The 16755-nt window shown below is 35.2% G+C and overlaps 4 protein-coding genes and 1 long non-coding RNA gene across 10 annotated transcripts; 3 read left to right on the top strand and 2 right to left on the bottom strand.

Annotated features, from left to right (window-relative positions):
• The first annotated feature begins 7 nt into the window (after positions 1 to 7).
• Positions 8 to 5479, top strand: LOC107265150. 4 transcript variants are annotated; one of them, XM_015734274.2, is made up of 16 exons: positions 8 to 489; positions 607 to 727; positions 797 to 1045; positions 1233 to 1312; positions 1377 to 1638; positions 1782 to 1926; positions 1996 to 2195; positions 2278 to 2384; positions 2455 to 2676; positions 2745 to 2951; positions 3016 to 3318; positions 3396 to 3494; positions 3558 to 3943; positions 4015 to 4129; positions 4196 to 4360; positions 4425 to 5479. In XM_015734274.2, exons 4-16 carry the CDS (start codon positions 1238 to 1240, stop codon positions 4614 to 4616), a joined length of 2478 nt encoding a protein of 825 aa, XP_015589760.1. In that variant the 5' UTR covers positions 8 to 489; positions 607 to 727; positions 797 to 1045; positions 1233 to 1237; the 3' UTR covers positions 4617 to 5479. The 4 variants fall into 4 exon arrangements, with proteins under 4 accessions (XP_015589760.1, XP_015589759.1, XP_024938114.1 ...); XM_015734273.2 differs by having other exon boundaries at positions 797 to 1105; XM_025082346.1 differs by lacking the exon at positions 2745 to 2951 and having other exon boundaries at positions 797 to 1105.
• LOC107264996 (frataxin homolog, mitochondrial) lies at positions 57 to 1066 on the top strand. Its single transcript, XM_015733870.1, has 5 exons — positions 57 to 89; positions 211 to 314; positions 466 to 489; positions 607 to 727; positions 797 to 1066. The coding sequence occupies exons 1-5, from the start codon at positions 57 to 59 to the stop codon at positions 1064 to 1066; spliced, it is 552 nt and encodes a 183-aa protein (XP_015589356.1).
• LOC107265162 (short neuropeptide F) lies at positions 5362 to 10590 on the bottom strand. 2 transcript variants are annotated; one of them, XM_015734297.2, is made up of 4 exons: positions 10460 to 10590; positions 9001 to 9114; positions 7606 to 7784; positions 5362 to 5802 (listed from the first exon to the last, which is right to left on the bottom strand). In XM_015734297.2, exons 2-4 carry the CDS (start codon positions 9089 to 9091, stop codon positions 5749 to 5751), a joined length of 324 nt encoding a protein of 107 aa, XP_015589783.1. In that variant the 5' UTR covers positions 9092 to 9114; positions 10460 to 10590; the 3' UTR covers positions 5362 to 5748. The 2 variants fall into 2 exon arrangements, with proteins under 2 accessions (XP_015589783.1, XP_015589784.1); XM_015734298.2 differs by having other exon boundaries at positions 9001 to 9104; positions 10460 to 10589.
• Positions 10591 to 11881: 1291 nt separating this feature from the next.
• Positions 11882 to 14016, top strand: LOC112493945. The gene is made up of 6 exons (XR_003058939.1): positions 11882 to 12095; positions 12459 to 12599; positions 12681 to 12920; positions 13159 to 13473; positions 13614 to 13759; positions 13896 to 14016. It is a non-coding gene; the product is annotated as an uncharacterized LOC112493945 (long non-coding RNA).
• Positions 13531 to 16603, bottom strand: LOC107265101 (pyruvate kinase PKM). Of its 2 annotated transcripts, XM_025082203.1 has the most exons (10): positions 16566 to 16603; positions 16302 to 16492; positions 15656 to 15797; positions 15332 to 15570; positions 15050 to 15227; positions 14757 to 14975; positions 14505 to 14680; positions 14213 to 14443; positions 13916 to 14138; positions 13531 to 13821 (listed from the first exon to the last, which is right to left on the bottom strand). In XM_025082203.1, exons 2-10 carry the CDS (start codon positions 16356 to 16358, stop codon positions 13607 to 13609), a joined length of 1680 nt encoding a protein of 559 aa, XP_024937971.1. In that variant the 5' UTR covers positions 16359 to 16492; positions 16566 to 16603; the 3' UTR covers positions 13531 to 13606. The 2 variants fall into 2 exon arrangements, with proteins under 2 accessions (XP_024937971.1, XP_015589639.1); XM_015734153.2 differs by lacking the exon at positions 16566 to 16603 and having other exon boundaries at positions 16302 to 16534.
• Positions 16604 to 16755: the final 152 nt, after the last annotated feature.

Genomic DNA, 16755 nt, shown 5'->3' with positions numbered 1-16755 from the left:
TTCTGCTTGCCCCACTAGATTGACAAATCATTTATGTGAATTCCACTGTCTTCAGAATGTTTGATAAAGCTATAGCCTTTAATGGAACCGTATTATGCATATTTATATGTAATGGTTCTCAACTTTTTCTTAGTTACTCATAATGCACCGCATAAAGCAGTCTGTGATCATAGAGGTTGTATCTATTGACGTAGTCTGTTGTATTTGTAGAATTGTTTGATCGATATACACTTGAATGAGAAAATTTATAATGCTCTCAACAATTACAAGAATTGGCTGGAGCAGAATAACCTCCTGCAGTTCAAAGATAAATAGTTTGCATAGGATTTTGTTGCGAAACATACCGGCAGTTTGTGATTACTGTAATAGAGGTTATGGTGAATCTTTTTCGTTGCAATATTTCAATAAACGAAGTGAAAATACATTAAATAAACAAAATTGTATTGCTGCTTTTTCATCGGATAGTCAGTCCGTTTATTCACCTCAAATGTGAGTACATTACTTTTATATAAGTACTTTTTTAGGGTTTTATTATCATTTTTGGTTGCATAAATGTCAAACTAATTATTTAATTATATAAATTTTGTCGTCATTTTTAATTGACAGAGATCTGAGCACTGGACAATTTGAACAAATTTCTAATGAGACTTTGGAATCATTGACAGAATATTTTGATGAACTTATTGAACAAGCAGGTCATTTGAAAGATGCAGACGTATCATATGGAGTAAGTCAAGCTAACTACAATCTAGTTAATTACAAAAATTAAATTTGCAAAATCTTGTTTATGTTTTAGGATGGTGTAATAACAGTTAAGTTTGGTGAAGGTTACGGTACCTATGTCATTAACAGACAGACTCCCAACAAACAGATCTGGCTTTCATCCCCAAAATCTGGTCCAAAGCGTTACGATTTCATTGATGGAAAGTGGATTTACAAACACGACGGTCAAACATTACATGAACTTCTGAACAGAGAAATTCCAGCTATCATACGAAATCAAGCAATATTTGATAAGTGTTCCTACAGTGGAAGAGAACAACATGTGAGCCTGGATCGATCCTGAATTTATAAAAATATTCCTTTAGAGAACAATTAAATAGATGTAAGATCACTAGCATGATTGCAAGACTTCATCTCATGTATATAATTAGACTTTAATAAATCTAATTTATGGCTTACAAAAATCATAATATCATAAATAACCATTATATGTTCCTGACATATTATAGTCATCATGGAGATTATGGAAGATGGCAACTTAGTAGATCGCGTTAGAATATTATTGCAGCGAGATATGGAATATTATCAGGTATGTATTATATACTCCGGCACATTGCGATATCAAAATAATCATCCATCCATTTGTACGTCAGGAAAAGCAAACTGTACTTCGAGAACCATTGTGCATACGTGTGAGTGGGGGAAAGCTCGATTTTCCGCGGCATGCATCATTTGCCGCAATTAAAATTGTAACATGGTGGGAAGCCGAATTTATATCAGCATTCAAACGTGTCTCGGGATTAAGTTCCACCTGTGATAAGGAAGCATCTAAAGATGTTTCGGAAGGAGTTATTAAAAATATTCAACCTAAGGAATTTATTTCATTAATTCTTGACACATCCGACCAATTATTAGGTATATGGTTTCACGTCATTTAATTTCACTCCAAAGTACTGTGTATGCACTCTTTGTGTACACTTGCCGAATTGTACAAGTTTTAATTCAGTAAAGATGCAACATCAAATTGGCAATTGATAATTTATATAAAACATTTTTAGAACATCTGCATACATTAATCCAAGAAGCTTTAGATCATGCAGACCTAGCAGTATTAACTGCAACTTTAGGGGCTGCAGCATTAGTTCGAAATTGCTTATGGTGTTATAATCAGCAAGTAAAGGATGAAGTTTCCCTAGAGTCAAGGTATCATGAATTTTTTAAATACCATACCCTAATACGGATGTAGCTGACATACTTGCTCACTTCTAATAGCGAAAAAATATATAAATGTTACAAATCGTATCACGAGATGGCAGAGGCACTTGCAGAAAGATTACTCGATTTACATTGTCGTCTAATTTCCTTATACATTTTGAACGAGGCCGATTCGTTGAGCTGGCACGCTGCTAAGTCATTTTTTGAAAAAGAACGCTGTTCCTTCGTAATACAAATGTGGTGGCTTTATATGCAAGGTATGCAAAATTCTAAATAATTATGAAAATATATTTTAATCGATTACTCACAATTCCCTATAGTAAACGTGATTTTTCGCAGGTACCAAAGCTGACCTGTGGAATACCGTACCGCCGAAAATGGCCCAACGTGTTTTTTCTGGCATGTTAAATGAGTCATTGTCAATAATCACTGCTCGATTTATTCACGTAAATGATTTAATTGTTAATGATAATATTAAATTCATAATTTATCCATATTTATTTAATTATTATTCAGGGCCGACCAAGCTTAGCGAGATCGGAACAATTCTGGGCTGATGCTTTCAATGTTTTATGCTGCACAGCATATTTAACTCTAAATGCATGTATGGATGGAAATGAAATGGCTGGATTATATCCAACAAAGTTGTCTACAGTAGCACGTGATATACATGCCAAATGTGATGAATTACTAGTCTGTTTATTGCTTCGTGGAACTCCGCTCATATTGCTCTACCAGGTGCGGCCAGCGCGCATGCGCGAGAAATCATATTTAACTTTTTCGTACTAATAACTTTTACATTACAGACGTTCCGCGATGGCTTACAAAATTCAATAATTTTACAAAAAAGACTCGGTCCAGCTCCATGGCTTGTGATCTGCGCTCCTCATTTACTGAATTACTCATCCGACTCGAAAAGTGATGTACAGTCTTTACCGGAAACTCAGGCAGTCGCCCTTGAATTGAATGTTTTGAAATCACAGCCACAACCCAATTGGCCACAATTAGTGAAAGTAACGATCTCATTGATTGCTCATGACATAAAATCAATGCACTGCTATATTCTTATATTTTCAGGTACTTTCTATGAGGGACAATTCAGTAGCTATAATGTTACTTGAATTATTTGTACGTCAATGCATAGGATACACAGTCAAATTTGAACCAAATCGATCAGGACATAAAATGGACTCCAATGAGGGTTGTGGAGGCTTCTTATGTATTGGTTCTGCGTGTAATCATTCCCTTGTTATGTCACCATCGTTAGGGTTGTACAGTTTAATATATATATTAGCTAATACAACTACAGATCCATTGCATATTATTATACCAGCTCTGAGGCAGGATCCAATGTGGAATACTTATCTTGATAGACAACAAGTAATATCTTATTAACAACTAGTGCAATTCTGATTTCATATATAAATTTAATTATCTAATTGACATTTCATTTATAGGTATGGAATCAGGCACGGCCGCCTTGGCTCAATGCTTTATTAACACCATTGCACTCTATAATGCTTCCAATAGTAGAAACTTTATTAGATGCAGTCAAGGTAAATGATGCTCGCTATTAAATTACTCTATAACTGACTATATATTGCAGTAATGTTTCATAGACAGGTGCTAGTATTTACCAGACGATGTCTCTCACTCTGACATGTCTTACTGAATTATTTGTATGTATCCCAGTGGGGATTTTACGTACAGCTTTTGCCATCGATGAAAATATTCCTGCTCACTGTCATCCCTTAGGGGGTTCAGTACTCCTTCAGATATTGTGCTCATCCTTGTATTCAGTATTATTGAAAGTGTCCGAATCAAGTAAAAAAGATGCAGAGGATAGTCCGAAAACTGCAGTTGAATTTAATGGTGAAATTGGTGCATTTAATCCGCATGATAAATCCGCATCGGCCATAGCTTTAGCCGAAGCACTGTGCAGCATTGATGAGGATAACAAGCACACCTCGCAAATCGAAATATTACATAATACAATCAAAGAGAGGTAAGGGACCATTAATACATTTCTTATTCAAAGATAAGATTTCAAATTTGTTATTGTATTTCGTATTTCAGTATCGAGTTAAGAGATTCCAGTCTGTGCGATACCAGACTTAGAAATATGTCCTGTGTCGTTGAGACATTTGCTGATGAATTATTATTTACTGAAACCGGAAGACGTTCGTTAAAGGTTCATCATAATTAGAATAGTTTTTAATTAATTTTTCAATTACTTTTAATTATCAATATCTTTCAGGTGCTGTATGACTATATCGTTCAGGCCTCTGATTGGATATTAGCATCCTTAAAACTTACGGATAACAATATACGCACGAATTTCATTGCTTCTGCAAATTTTTCAAAATCTACAAAAACACTTCCACAAATTATGTTTCATATAGAAGATGCAGCTTTTGATCAGGTATAAATTATTATACTGTCCATAGTAAGATTTTAATGAAATTTTTTTTTTTTAATTATATCAGCTCCTAACTGGATCCACGAATTGGGAAATGATCTTATCACAACCATTATCCACAACGATTGATCGCGTTCGTAATCAGATCTTGATACGACCAGAATTCAAGGATATTGGTCAGCTTAGACAAGATGAGAGGGAGGCTGCAATCTTAATAAAGAAATTATGCTCAACTGTGAAGTCTGCAAGAATCAAGTAGAACAATATGAAAACGAAAATGATCACATTCATGAATTTCTTTATTTAATCAACACATTGCCTACACAGTAATCCAGTATATTTGTACAATATACAAACAAATGAGAAAACTCCCGATATTAGCACCCACATTACAATATCAAATTGTTTTACGTGAAAAAACTAGTTGCCCAGTACTTGTTTTATTTTCTCATAATTATCGACAGTCTCACCAAATATTTATTTAAGTGAACAAATATCGTAGCTGCCATCGCGTTCAGTAATAATCATATTTCCATATAAAATTATCAATGACTCTTTAACTCTTCTTTAAATTCAATTTGCAATACCAAAATCAACAAATAATCAGTGTCAAAAATTTTCAATTTACGAATTTCTATCAACAATAAAAAGTCATTAATTACCTTCCACATGTGCATATTTCTGCAGCAGATGAAATATAGAACGTATTTATGCTCATCTGAACAAATCGCATTTGTTTCAAATACAATTATTAACCGCGAAACTTGTTGAATTAAACTGCTACTAACAGCTTGTACAGTAGCTATGTTATATAATTGTAAAATATATGTGTGTATTAGCCCAATCGGGAATACGGGAAGGGTATCTATATATATCTCACGAAATCCTCAAGAAATCTGCACTTCCACAATGAATTTCTGTTTGAACATATGAATATTATCTTTAGGTATTATCCACATAGTGTATTATTAACGAGTGTCCTTCAGGGAGAGTGATACAAAATGTTTGTAATGCTGGGATGGCAATATTTGGCACATTTATTAATAACACAATAAAAGACGGTGAGCTGAACAGAAATTTGTCATAAAAAATATATCAGTTAAATAAACGCTATCGTAAAAAGACACTGGTTCATTTTTCTTCACTGTTATTTAATATGACCTGATACCGTTTAGGCCAAACGCCTTCCGTCATACTGTATATTACTGTTTTACTTCAATATAACCTCAATATGTAATTCCTAGTTATTGTTAATTAAATTTCCTGCTACGCGGACATCAAATATACCTCTGACACAAAAACAATGCGTATACATCATTTGGACTAATATTATGCGTATAATTTATAGAAAGAAAGCCACATCCGATTATGAAAATTATTTGAAGGGCCTTTCAGTTGTCTTCGTAATTTGCAGCATCCAGTGCAGATCTTCGCAATACGCCCGCCTGAAACGAGTATAAAGTACATCACAATATAAATATAGATCAAAATGTTGTATCGTAATCATCTTGAATCTGACATGAATTGTTTCGTCGTATTCCTTTCGTAAAAGGTTTACGTATATATCTGTACAATAGAATGACGTAAAGAGCCTCTGAAGTATTTTAACAGAATACTTCAATTTGCAACAGTGTTAAAAGAGACTTGTGTACGAGGCAATAACATTACGGCGTCTTCTCTCCTCTGTATATACAAAATGATTCCTTTATTAAATCCAGAAAATTAGGGAAAAAATTCGCATCTCATTTCGTGACGTTTGTCGCCTTTTCTTCCTCAGCTGCCGACGAGCCACGTGTTATTTGTGATCTCCCTAATAAAAGTTCGAAGAACACGGGTGTCCTGGAGAAATAATGGCAAATTGAGAACAATTTCCGTAAGCCAGAAAATTGTCATGATTAGAGAAGAAGACGTGGCTGATTTAGAGTCGCGGAAAAATACTTGCATGATGAGAAAAATGCCAAAAATGTTCAAGACGTACATTTTTTTTTTTCGAATGGTGATAGAACAATCTAAAAAATTTTCGACCTTTGAGTACGTTGAGAAATTTACTGCCAGTGATGCGAGCATGGTTGTCTTTCTTCCTTATGAATAAAAAGCGCGACAAATTGGACGTGATTGATAATGACTTTTAAAAGGGTACCCTAACGAATTTAATTTTGCCAAATGATAAAAAAATACAGGTCACTTGATGAATTTTTGTTGAAAAAATGTCCTATTAAAACCTACAAAATTCAGGTACAAATGACGCCAGATCATTTTCTTGAACGGTGTATCTTTAGACTGCTTATTGCCCAACTGAAATATTGAATCGGGTACGAAGTGGCGTCTCCTTAACATATACATTGGCAGATTTGTAATAGAAAACCCGTCAAATAAATACGTTACTCTTCTCATCCTAAATACAACACGGTTATCATTTATCGCAGCATTAATATTCAATTGAAATAATATTATTGAATAGTTCGCAGTTAGAAATTGTCCTAAACGCCAACCTCGTAATTGCATGGCATCGAACAGATGCTCCAGCAATTAGGGAAAAAAAGTTAACAGTACTTCCTGCAACGTGGAGATGTTTTCGTATAAATTAATTTAATCCAACAGATAAGTATCGAGAGTCTTTAATTAAATCTCTGTAATATCCGCCTTATTAAAACGAGTTTTGTCTTATCATAATTAATTCACTTGGTGAATCCTCTTTTTCCACTTTCCACGTTTTCCAGGCCATGTGACAAGCCCCCGAAATTAAAATTATTCTGAGAATGTCACGTCCACGTATTTACTTGTCTTGAAGGATACTATTTTCTGTAATGAAACGTAACATAGGCCATAGAAATTAATAACTAATTACCCAAAGAAAATATTCGTTTATAATTTCATAACTTCCTATCAAAATTTATTAGCCGAGTTTTCAATGAACCTTTAGTTAATGACTCTAATTACATCAAGGAGATGTTGGTAAAGAGAATTAGTCTTCGTGTATTCTGTGCCTAATGTAAAATGTTTGTTGTTTCAACTCCTTACAAAACTTATATGTTCGTCCGTGCTCACTGTGCCTACTAGCTGTCAGGCATAAAGTCCCATAAGGCTAGCCCCCTCTTTATGTATCAACATTTCCTCGACACGCGTTCTTACAAATATTTAACCTCAATCGTCAAACCTTCTTAGCCGTTCTTCGAATGAAAAAACTTGCATATATTGATTTTCAAAAATTGTATACACAATCAAAAAATAAATGTATACAGACTTACCGAGACAAGAGGACCGGATCGACCAAATCGCAAGCGAAGTGAAGGTGAACGTTGAGATTTACGAATCATTAGATGTTCGAAAGGGAGTGCAGCGATCCCGCCGTTGTCCAGAGCATTATGTCGCAACAAGATTTTATAAAGTTCGTGAATATTTTCTGCGGACCTCGCTGCAGCATCATCTGTCGTACAAATTCACTTTACTCTTATAATTGCCACGCTACTTCCTCCGTCTTCAGATATAAAGCACATTAAACTTCCTCGCTAAATGTTGCATTCGGTAAAAGAAATATAACAGGAGTACCATACCATATAAAATTGTTTCAGGTTATGATGTTTATGGCAAGATTAGTATACGATTAATCCTGGCTAAGACTAACATCAACTTGTATTCCGTAGTCACTGGCTATCAAGGCAACGATAAATTTATCAATAATATCGCATAGACTACCATTGGCACCGACAATAAATCATTGTGTTTAAAGAACTTGACACATAGTCATGCATAGACGATGCTGTACGTGATTGATGATCTTGACACATTTTTTTCTTCGTGACCACTAAACCAGATCCTTGGAAAGCATTGTAAGAACCACACTTTGATATACTCAGAAATGAATTGTCGCATACGCTCTTTTGCTTAATAGAGGTTAGGATATTTCATTCACAGCGGGGCGGGACATTTGAAAAGCTTTCGCTTTATGCGATATTAAACTGCTTTACGATAAGTAGCAACTTATATATAAGCGATCAGCATTAGGACCAGTATAATAATACGCACAGAAAGCACTATTATATCTCGAAATGTATACTCTCAGTGCTTTGAAAACATATATGATATATATTGCAGCAAATGTATTTCCGGCACTGTATCGCAAGAGAATAATATTCGAATACACATATAGATAGAGTGAATATACAACAACGATATAAAATCATTAAAATTATATTAAAAAAAACAGTCCGATAAATTGTTAAAGGCATTTAGACATATTGTATTTGCCAACAAATCCCTACCGTTAGGACAATACAGTAGATTATAACCTAGAATTGACAGATAACAATGGAAACATCTGGTACAGGGTAGCAATAATGATTGACAGTGTGATAAAATATATACAAATAAAGCAATAGTATAAATACGGTATCAGCCATCCGTATCAGCCCTCAGCATGTTCCCAGTTAATTGTCGTCTCACGAGAGAAAACTAAAGGATAAAATATTCAAACAAAGCAATAGTCTAAATACGATATCAGTTATCCATATCAACCTTCAGCATGTTCCCAGTTAATTGTCATCTTACGATAGAAAACTAAAGGATTGATTTATATTAAAAATAAAATGGCCAGTCGTAGTATAAGTATTTCCTGGGTTAATTACACGTCGCTAATTACTCACCCGGATAATCCATGTAGGTTTCAGAAGCCAACGCGATTCCCAGGACGACAAAAAGGACAAGAGTACCGGCATAGTAGCGGCTGGTCATCATAATTATGCAATTTCTGCAACAAACTATCAATTTCAAACTAATTATTTAAACATATTCAAATAGAGAATTCATAAAAATAATACAGCTTCACGTTTCAATTTTTCAAATTTTTTTACTGTAATTCTTAACATCGTAACATATATTATCAAGCAATCTCTTAGAAAATATAATCAAAGAAAACAATCATATTACCATATACAGCTAATGAAATCATAGGCTGTGAAACGTTATGTCGTACAAACTCCATTATCGTAAAATGAAATATTAAAAAATACAATTGACGTTTGAATATGGTTTCATTGTACAATGGTAGGCTTCATTGAGGGGTTGCTATTATACAATGTCACCTTTGGTGAACGGAACGTAGGTAATAATGTTATGAGAGTGAACTTGTATGGAAAATGAAGGTGCGAGAGCTGTAATACGACAAACGATAGGTATATAAATTCCTATCCTATTCAAAGTTACTTCACGCTTTGTGACCCTATTGAAAAGATTTTATCTCTATCTTTTCCTTTCTTGCAGGACGAACGAGACGTGTAGCTACAATCGGCGAGGACTTGCGTGAGTGCACAAGGGTAAAGAAGCTTGAGGGATGATGTGTGAGAAATTAAAAAGAAAACGATAATACGAATCACTGTATACGGATACGATCCTATCATCATCCCCTAACTAATACCGATATCACCAATGGAAGGGTGTAGCCTGACCTTACCACCTGTGTCAACCCATAATTTGTGAATTCAAGCGTGATACCCCGTGCACATAGACATTCTATATATAATACGTTTACACCGCACCTCAAAATATGGATGAAAACTAACGATTTTTTAAATTATTAATTTTTCATCAACCCAAGAGGACTACGTAATGCCAAGCTAGCTTGCTTGCGTACTACTAGAAATTATTCATCTGAACGACACACTAGAGACATTTTTCTGAGATAGAATGCAGAGGGCTTTTTTTAACTTCTGGCTATCCACCTTCCCGAAAGCATACAGGAAAGGAAGTTATTTAAAATTGATTAAAACATCAGTAGAATCAAGTAAAGTACTATTGTACTAAGAAGCAGGTACGAAAAGAAAAATTTACAGTATAAATTTCATTAGACAGTGAAGAATAATGAAATAAAAATTATAATGAAAAGTCAAATTTATAATAAATTCTCATAGATATATTTCCAGGTATTATTGGTTATGTTTAATATAAAAAAAAATTACATTAAAAGCAGCTTATACGTGGTAAAAAATTCATAAAACATTTTTCGACGTTATTAAAATCATGTTGAATATACATATAGCTAAACGCTGATAAAAAACCTAACTCGTTAAAGTTTCTATATTGTGAAACAATTTTACAAGGACTTACCGATTATGCTCAGTGACTCGATACCGTTGGCTCTTCTCAAACAAGGAAGATTCGTAATTCGTGGGGAACAGTGGTACGCGTTACGGAGGTAATGATACGAAGTGTGACGGTGGCGCCCGTCGCTTTATATATACGCGTCGGTGTTCCGCTTTGATAGGGGGTGAGTGCCGTTGATGGTATTGGTACGAGGGTGTGTATAAAGGTATTTGAAGGTATTAGGGTAAGCGCACAGGTGGCTGCTTGAAAGTTCAGCTCTCGACCACGGGGCGCAAGCGTTCCTTCGTCAGTCTCAACCCCGACGAATTCCTTCGACCACCTTCGTCCACCTTCCGTCCACTTTCATCCATCTTGGGAGACGAGGCGGCTAGTCATTTCGAATTTTTGCAGAAGCTGATGCCATCTTCAATATGGGATCTTAAGGGACAACCATAGAATAAGAGTTCTTAAATTTAATAAGGTGGCTAGCGAGACCTGTGACTTATTTCTAATTCTTTGAACACGACTGCCTCTGTATAACATAAAATTTAAATAAAGTAATAGGGTTACTATTGATGAAAGTAATATTCGAGGGGTAGATTATATGATTCTTGAAAATATCAAAGGCAAAAATTTCAATTCTTGAAAATTTCTTTACTTATATATATTTTTTACCTGAATGCTCGTGAAGGACGTGTAATGGACAAAAGAAATTGGGAATTTGATGGTTAAATCTTTGTGAAGGTTGACTGATGTATTGGTGAGTAATGGACAGGGGTTAGTAAAAAGGTAATGAGGAGGCGGTTGGTATTGTAGTATGGGCAACAGTGGACACTATTAGGGAGACAGTTTTTGTATGGTATATTGACTACCTTTATGCGCCACAATGAAAAAAAGTGAGAAGTTAAGTAATTCGAAGTGCTGCAACCGTCTTCTCAGTAGCTATTGCAGTGGAATTTTTTAAGAATCTGATAACTTCTCCGTTACCGTCCATTTTCACTTGAGATATATTTTTTGGTGTTGCTTTCATATGGTTCTTTGTGAATGATACGAAATTTTGCATTCACTGTACATACAAGAATTAAAGAATATCGACGTACTTCAATATTTTGTATGCCAAATTGACGTTTTCTGAGATTTCACGCAATGCTTCCAATGCCATGATATTTTCTTTGTGTACCAAAGCAATTATGCGTATTCTGTTGGTATATTTTTCTTGCAAAATAATATGTCCTTCCTTGCTTCCCTTATGGCTGCCTCCTCAATGAAGAGATGTGCCAGAAAATAATATGTCATTCTGCTCCAACGTATTTCCATTGGTCTAAAATTACAAGGGTCGCAACTCTATGGGTCATTCGTCAGTCCTAAGGGACTCATGACTCCAGGAAACATACGCCGTGAACTTAGTTACTTATCCTTCTAGCCTACTCATTTGGCAAAGATCAACTTCGTTTTTGTTAAGCAAAACACACCATGTTAATACCGGTTTCCGTCAAACGACGAAGATTATTTTGGATTTTGGATAAATTACCTTTCCAAGTCGTTCATTTATTGATTATTCGAAGGGATACTAATAAGTTAAAGGCAATAATGTGGTTGCAAAGAGTTTAGCCCGACCTCAAATTTGAGAGGCACTGGTCATCAAGCAAGTAATTTCAGAGTAACGTTCTCTCAAAATTAATGTCTCAATATTCTGTCATGTGTTCATGAAAATTAATCCATATTATTAGCATAATGTTCTGGGATGGTTTTATTATTAATTTATTAGCACTCTAAAGAAACTAACCTCAAATTCTATTACAACCGCCATATTGATATTTCCTCAGACTTAACTTCAAATTATACATTGCATAAGACGTCATTTCTACCTATGCAACATGTATACCAAGTTTTATTATCATTTATGATTCATATGACATGTTTTCCATAAAAATTCTTTACTTTCCGTTTTCTGTCCACGATTAAATTAACTTGTACCGCCTTTCTGTTTTATATCACTGCAGCTTCCTTCATTCCCTTTCAGGAAGCGTGCGGAGGCGTAATTCAACTTCGTCATGACTCAAAAATCGATCCAGCCAAGCTACAAAGTTCTCGGAAATTATACACACCTTGGAACATATGCATGCTAATAGAACCATTCGAAAGACGACTTATTTTTTATTAAGTATACGGCGAATCCGTCGATTATACATATACTATATGTATACTAAGTACTAGTAAATGATTACCTTGAAATAACTTTCAGCCAAAAAGTGAGACTCGACGGTCTTTACTACGAATAAACGAGGAAATTTGAAGGACCCATCTAGACTGCACTTCATCCTCTGACAATTCCAATAACGGTGGTATAAAATTACAAGGACGTGTTAATGACGTAATGTCTACTCGAGATGAAGGGTGATGTGGCTAATGTCAAAATAAACATATCTATATATGAACAATAGCCACATTAAATGTCCCTCCTGATAGTATAGTATATACACAGGTGAGAGTGTTCATTATATGTATGTAAGCACATTTATCTTATACGCCTACGTATTACTGATTAGAAAAGTCAAATATTAAATTTTTATTCTTTATTAATTTATCCGCATTCTATTATTTCTGTATTTATTTCTAAACCGTCTCAATAAATAAGTTCTGATGCTGTGATAAGAGTCATGGATTATTATAAGACGACTTAGGCGTATTTCGGATATAATTAATTTTTTTATTAATTCAAGATGCAGACCATAACCTATATGCAGAGTATAAGTTTGTCATATAACCCATCGCGGAACAAAACACCGTATGAAGCTGGATAGGTGCCTTGAATGTGACGCTTCAATCAGTTTATCGACTCTATAAACTTTACACAACGTATGGACCTAATCATGACTGATAAGAAACCACGTGAGACAACACATAACTGATGTACTGATATCCTCATCCCATAACAAAAGCAAGGCATCCTTTTGCTCAATATCAAAGGTTTCGCATAGAAAACTATATTGTCAAAGTTTAATCAATCATTGATAAATACCATTAATTACAATTAGGTACATATTATTATCTATAAATTATAATGAGAGTTGCATGTATATACATTACAGACTGTGAATAAGTGCTTAGAATATTTTATTAACTAATGAGAAATACACCAAAGGATTTAAATGTAAAATTATCATATTTTCACCAGGACTCCTCAAAGTCGTCGCCCCGATTTGGAATCCGACCAGGAGAAGCGTACACAAGCCGTATGCAATTAGTAAAACCACCACCCTGACGCCAACCGCTGACGATAACTACGGCATCCCCCACATTTATCAATTGCTCTCTACGAAGGTAGTCCATTGCACACTGAATCCTTGCGTCCATATCTTTGCACCAATTAGAAAGGGGTGAATCTGTATTGTTTAACGAGTACAATTTGATTATTAATTTTCTCACTCACAGCTAAGCTTGATATTTGCATGCTTAGGGATTGCTATGGACGTTTACCTTGGTACTGCACTGGATGAACGCCAAAATAAATCTGTAACCAACGAGCAACTATTCCGTAGCGAGTAATGGCGATTATGGGACATCGTGGTCTGTAAATTGAAAGCATCATGGCCGTTCGTCCGGTAGTTGTGGTTACAACAATTGCAGCTGCGTTGCATTTCATTGAAGTCTCCACAGCTGCGACTGAGATCGAATGCGTGGGATCAAGAGGGATCAGTGTCTAAGTAGAAGGAAAAAAAATCATAACCTATTTTCCTACTGTTTCATTACTGTCAGGTCTGTTCAGATGAAAACCTTATAGCTGAGTTCTTCGAATAGCTGCCTTTGCCATCTGGCTGATTCTGCTTCCCTGCAGACGATGTCCACCTTTTTAACGAGCTGGATCGTTTCCATCACATCCAGGTTACCTGTCCTCAAGTGAATGCTGTCGGCACCCTCAAGAACAGCGTTCGCTATCTGACTCATATTCCCATGAGAACACTCCTGATTCTTCACATCAAAGGCTACTATCACTGGTTTCCCAAGCTGACACAATAGAAGCATCCTGTAGTTTCCATGACGTCACTTTAAACTTAACTTTCCTTACTCTGTTACATTTTGCAATTATGGATTTTTGAGCCACGAAGACTTTTTCGATTTGTATGTGAACCTCTATGCCAGTTCTGTCTACCATTATACCATCAGAGACTTTTAAGATGTCGTCAAAACAGTCCAGTCCTTGTTGAGTGGAAATTTTTCCCAGGACACAAATCGGTTTCAATCCTCAATACAAATTTACGTCAGTTTATATTAATTATTGTACAATTATACGATTGATATTATACAACTATATAGTTACCCAATTGTTTAGCTCTGTCTTTCACGGCACAGATCATTTTACCATCTCGTGCATGAGAAACTATTAGAAAATCGCATTCATATTCCAATGCCAAACCAATGTCAATGTCATCCTGTTCAGATACTTGTGGTAGATCTATCGAAGTGTCTATCAGGTGCACGATCTTCTCGTTAGATATTCTTCCACCCTTAACGATCTTGCAAGTCACATAACATTCGGCTGAAATACATAACAATTAGTATATTACAAAAAAAATCCTAAAAGTGATCTTTGCAAATGTCCAATTTACTAACAGATCCCAATCACAATCAATTCCACCGTGCCACGGTCTATCAAAATTCTATCGCCTATCTGAGAAAGGCCTGGCAACTCAGGACACGATACCCAAAAACAAGAAGCAGCACCAGCACGTCTCACAGTATTATCGATCATCAGCCTCACTGTGTTGCCCTCTTTAAGGTCCGCATAACCCTGATTAAATTGAACAATTATATGGGTATACATTTTTTAACTATTAACGTCACTATGCTCAATAAACAAAATGGCCGTAGTCAAAATCAAAAAGATGAGTCAACCATGTTATTCTCATCCCCATTAAAAATTCCTGTACGAATTTCCGGTCCTCGAAGATCCATTGTTATTCCAACAGGATATGATTCGGTTGAGCATTTATCGATGCTCTGTTCGGCCTCTTTTATAGATTGCACTGTAATGGCGTGCCATTTTTCGTCCTTGTGAGACATATTTATTCGTAGCATATCGACACCTGCCGAAATTATATCCCTAATGCCGTTCGGATGTGAGTTATTGTCGCCTAGTGGGAATACAAGGGATCGCAATGGACTATCTGCTTGTCGTGTTATGGGTAATTATTTATGTTATCCATTATCATACTATACCCAATGTTATCATTAAGCCTGTGAGTCTACCAGGTCGAGGATTGCAATTGACATTCAGACGCATTTCGTGATCCATTCGTGTAGTTTGATAGGCTGCACCCAGTTGGCTTTCCGGAAGGAATTCATCTCCTAATCTCATTATCTATATTGGAATATGAAATAGCAAATATATCTTGATTTTAGTTGTACCTTGAGATACGTATAATAATGGTGCCATGACTGCTAATTGATTCTATTGGACATTTTGACTTGTAGGACAGTAGGAGTAATAATTTATCAAAAGTGCAATAAGAATTGTAGAGTTTGGGTTAACTTGTTTAATAATAAATAATGTATACATTTTGTGAGTCTATTTTTTGTTTATAATCTTCGGCTATGTATTGAATAGAAAAACGTATTATTTCTCTGTTTGAAAATATTAGCATCGTAAATGATTTCAATTCTATACCGGCCCTTTCCACGAATTCAATTAATTTTCGGTCACATAATTTCCAGCACCTAATACGCTATAATGCTTCGGTAATTGCTTTTCCATTGATGAATTAATATATGTATATATATGTGTAGGCGTAATACCCCTTCCGTGCTTGGTCAACGTGTTACAAGCAATTACATTTTTGGTATTAAAAAGAAAATTTGTACTTACCCATGGCATACGATGGCATTGTGATTTGGTGGTACTAACATTTTCAGAGGAGCACATAATTGCTGTTTTAATTATACGCCGATCAATTTCATGCGATTGAGAATTATTCGTCAACACGACTAATTTATATTAATTTTAAGGCGTTTCATTGTTTTATGAAAATCGGTTATAAACGTGACAATGGCGGCATACTGGAAATACAGGATGTAGCATATAGTATAGTTAAACTAGAAGTCCTAGTCGAGGGTTATTATCAGTTTTTACCGAAATGGATAAATGATTACAACGCGAACCGTAGAATTAATCATTTTTTTCTAGACCACTGACATCTACTCAACAGCTTAAAAAAACATTCAGAAAACAGTTTATCGTCTGAGAAAAGTAACTGGAGGGTCAGTCGTGTCCACATAGATGAAAACAGATGGCACTATTTTCTGTGTCCAAGCGAAACAAG

This window comes from Cephus cinctus, unplaced genomic scaffold (genome assembly GCF_000341935.2).
Source record: "Cephus cinctus unplaced genomic scaffold, Ccin1 Ccin1_scaffold0215, whole genome shotgun sequence".
NCBI lineage: Eukaryota > Metazoa > Arthropoda > Insecta > Hymenoptera > Cephidae > Cephus > Cephus cinctus.
The sequence above is the reverse complement of the archived record's forward strand: the minus strand, read 5'-3'. Positions and strand labels throughout refer to the sequence as shown.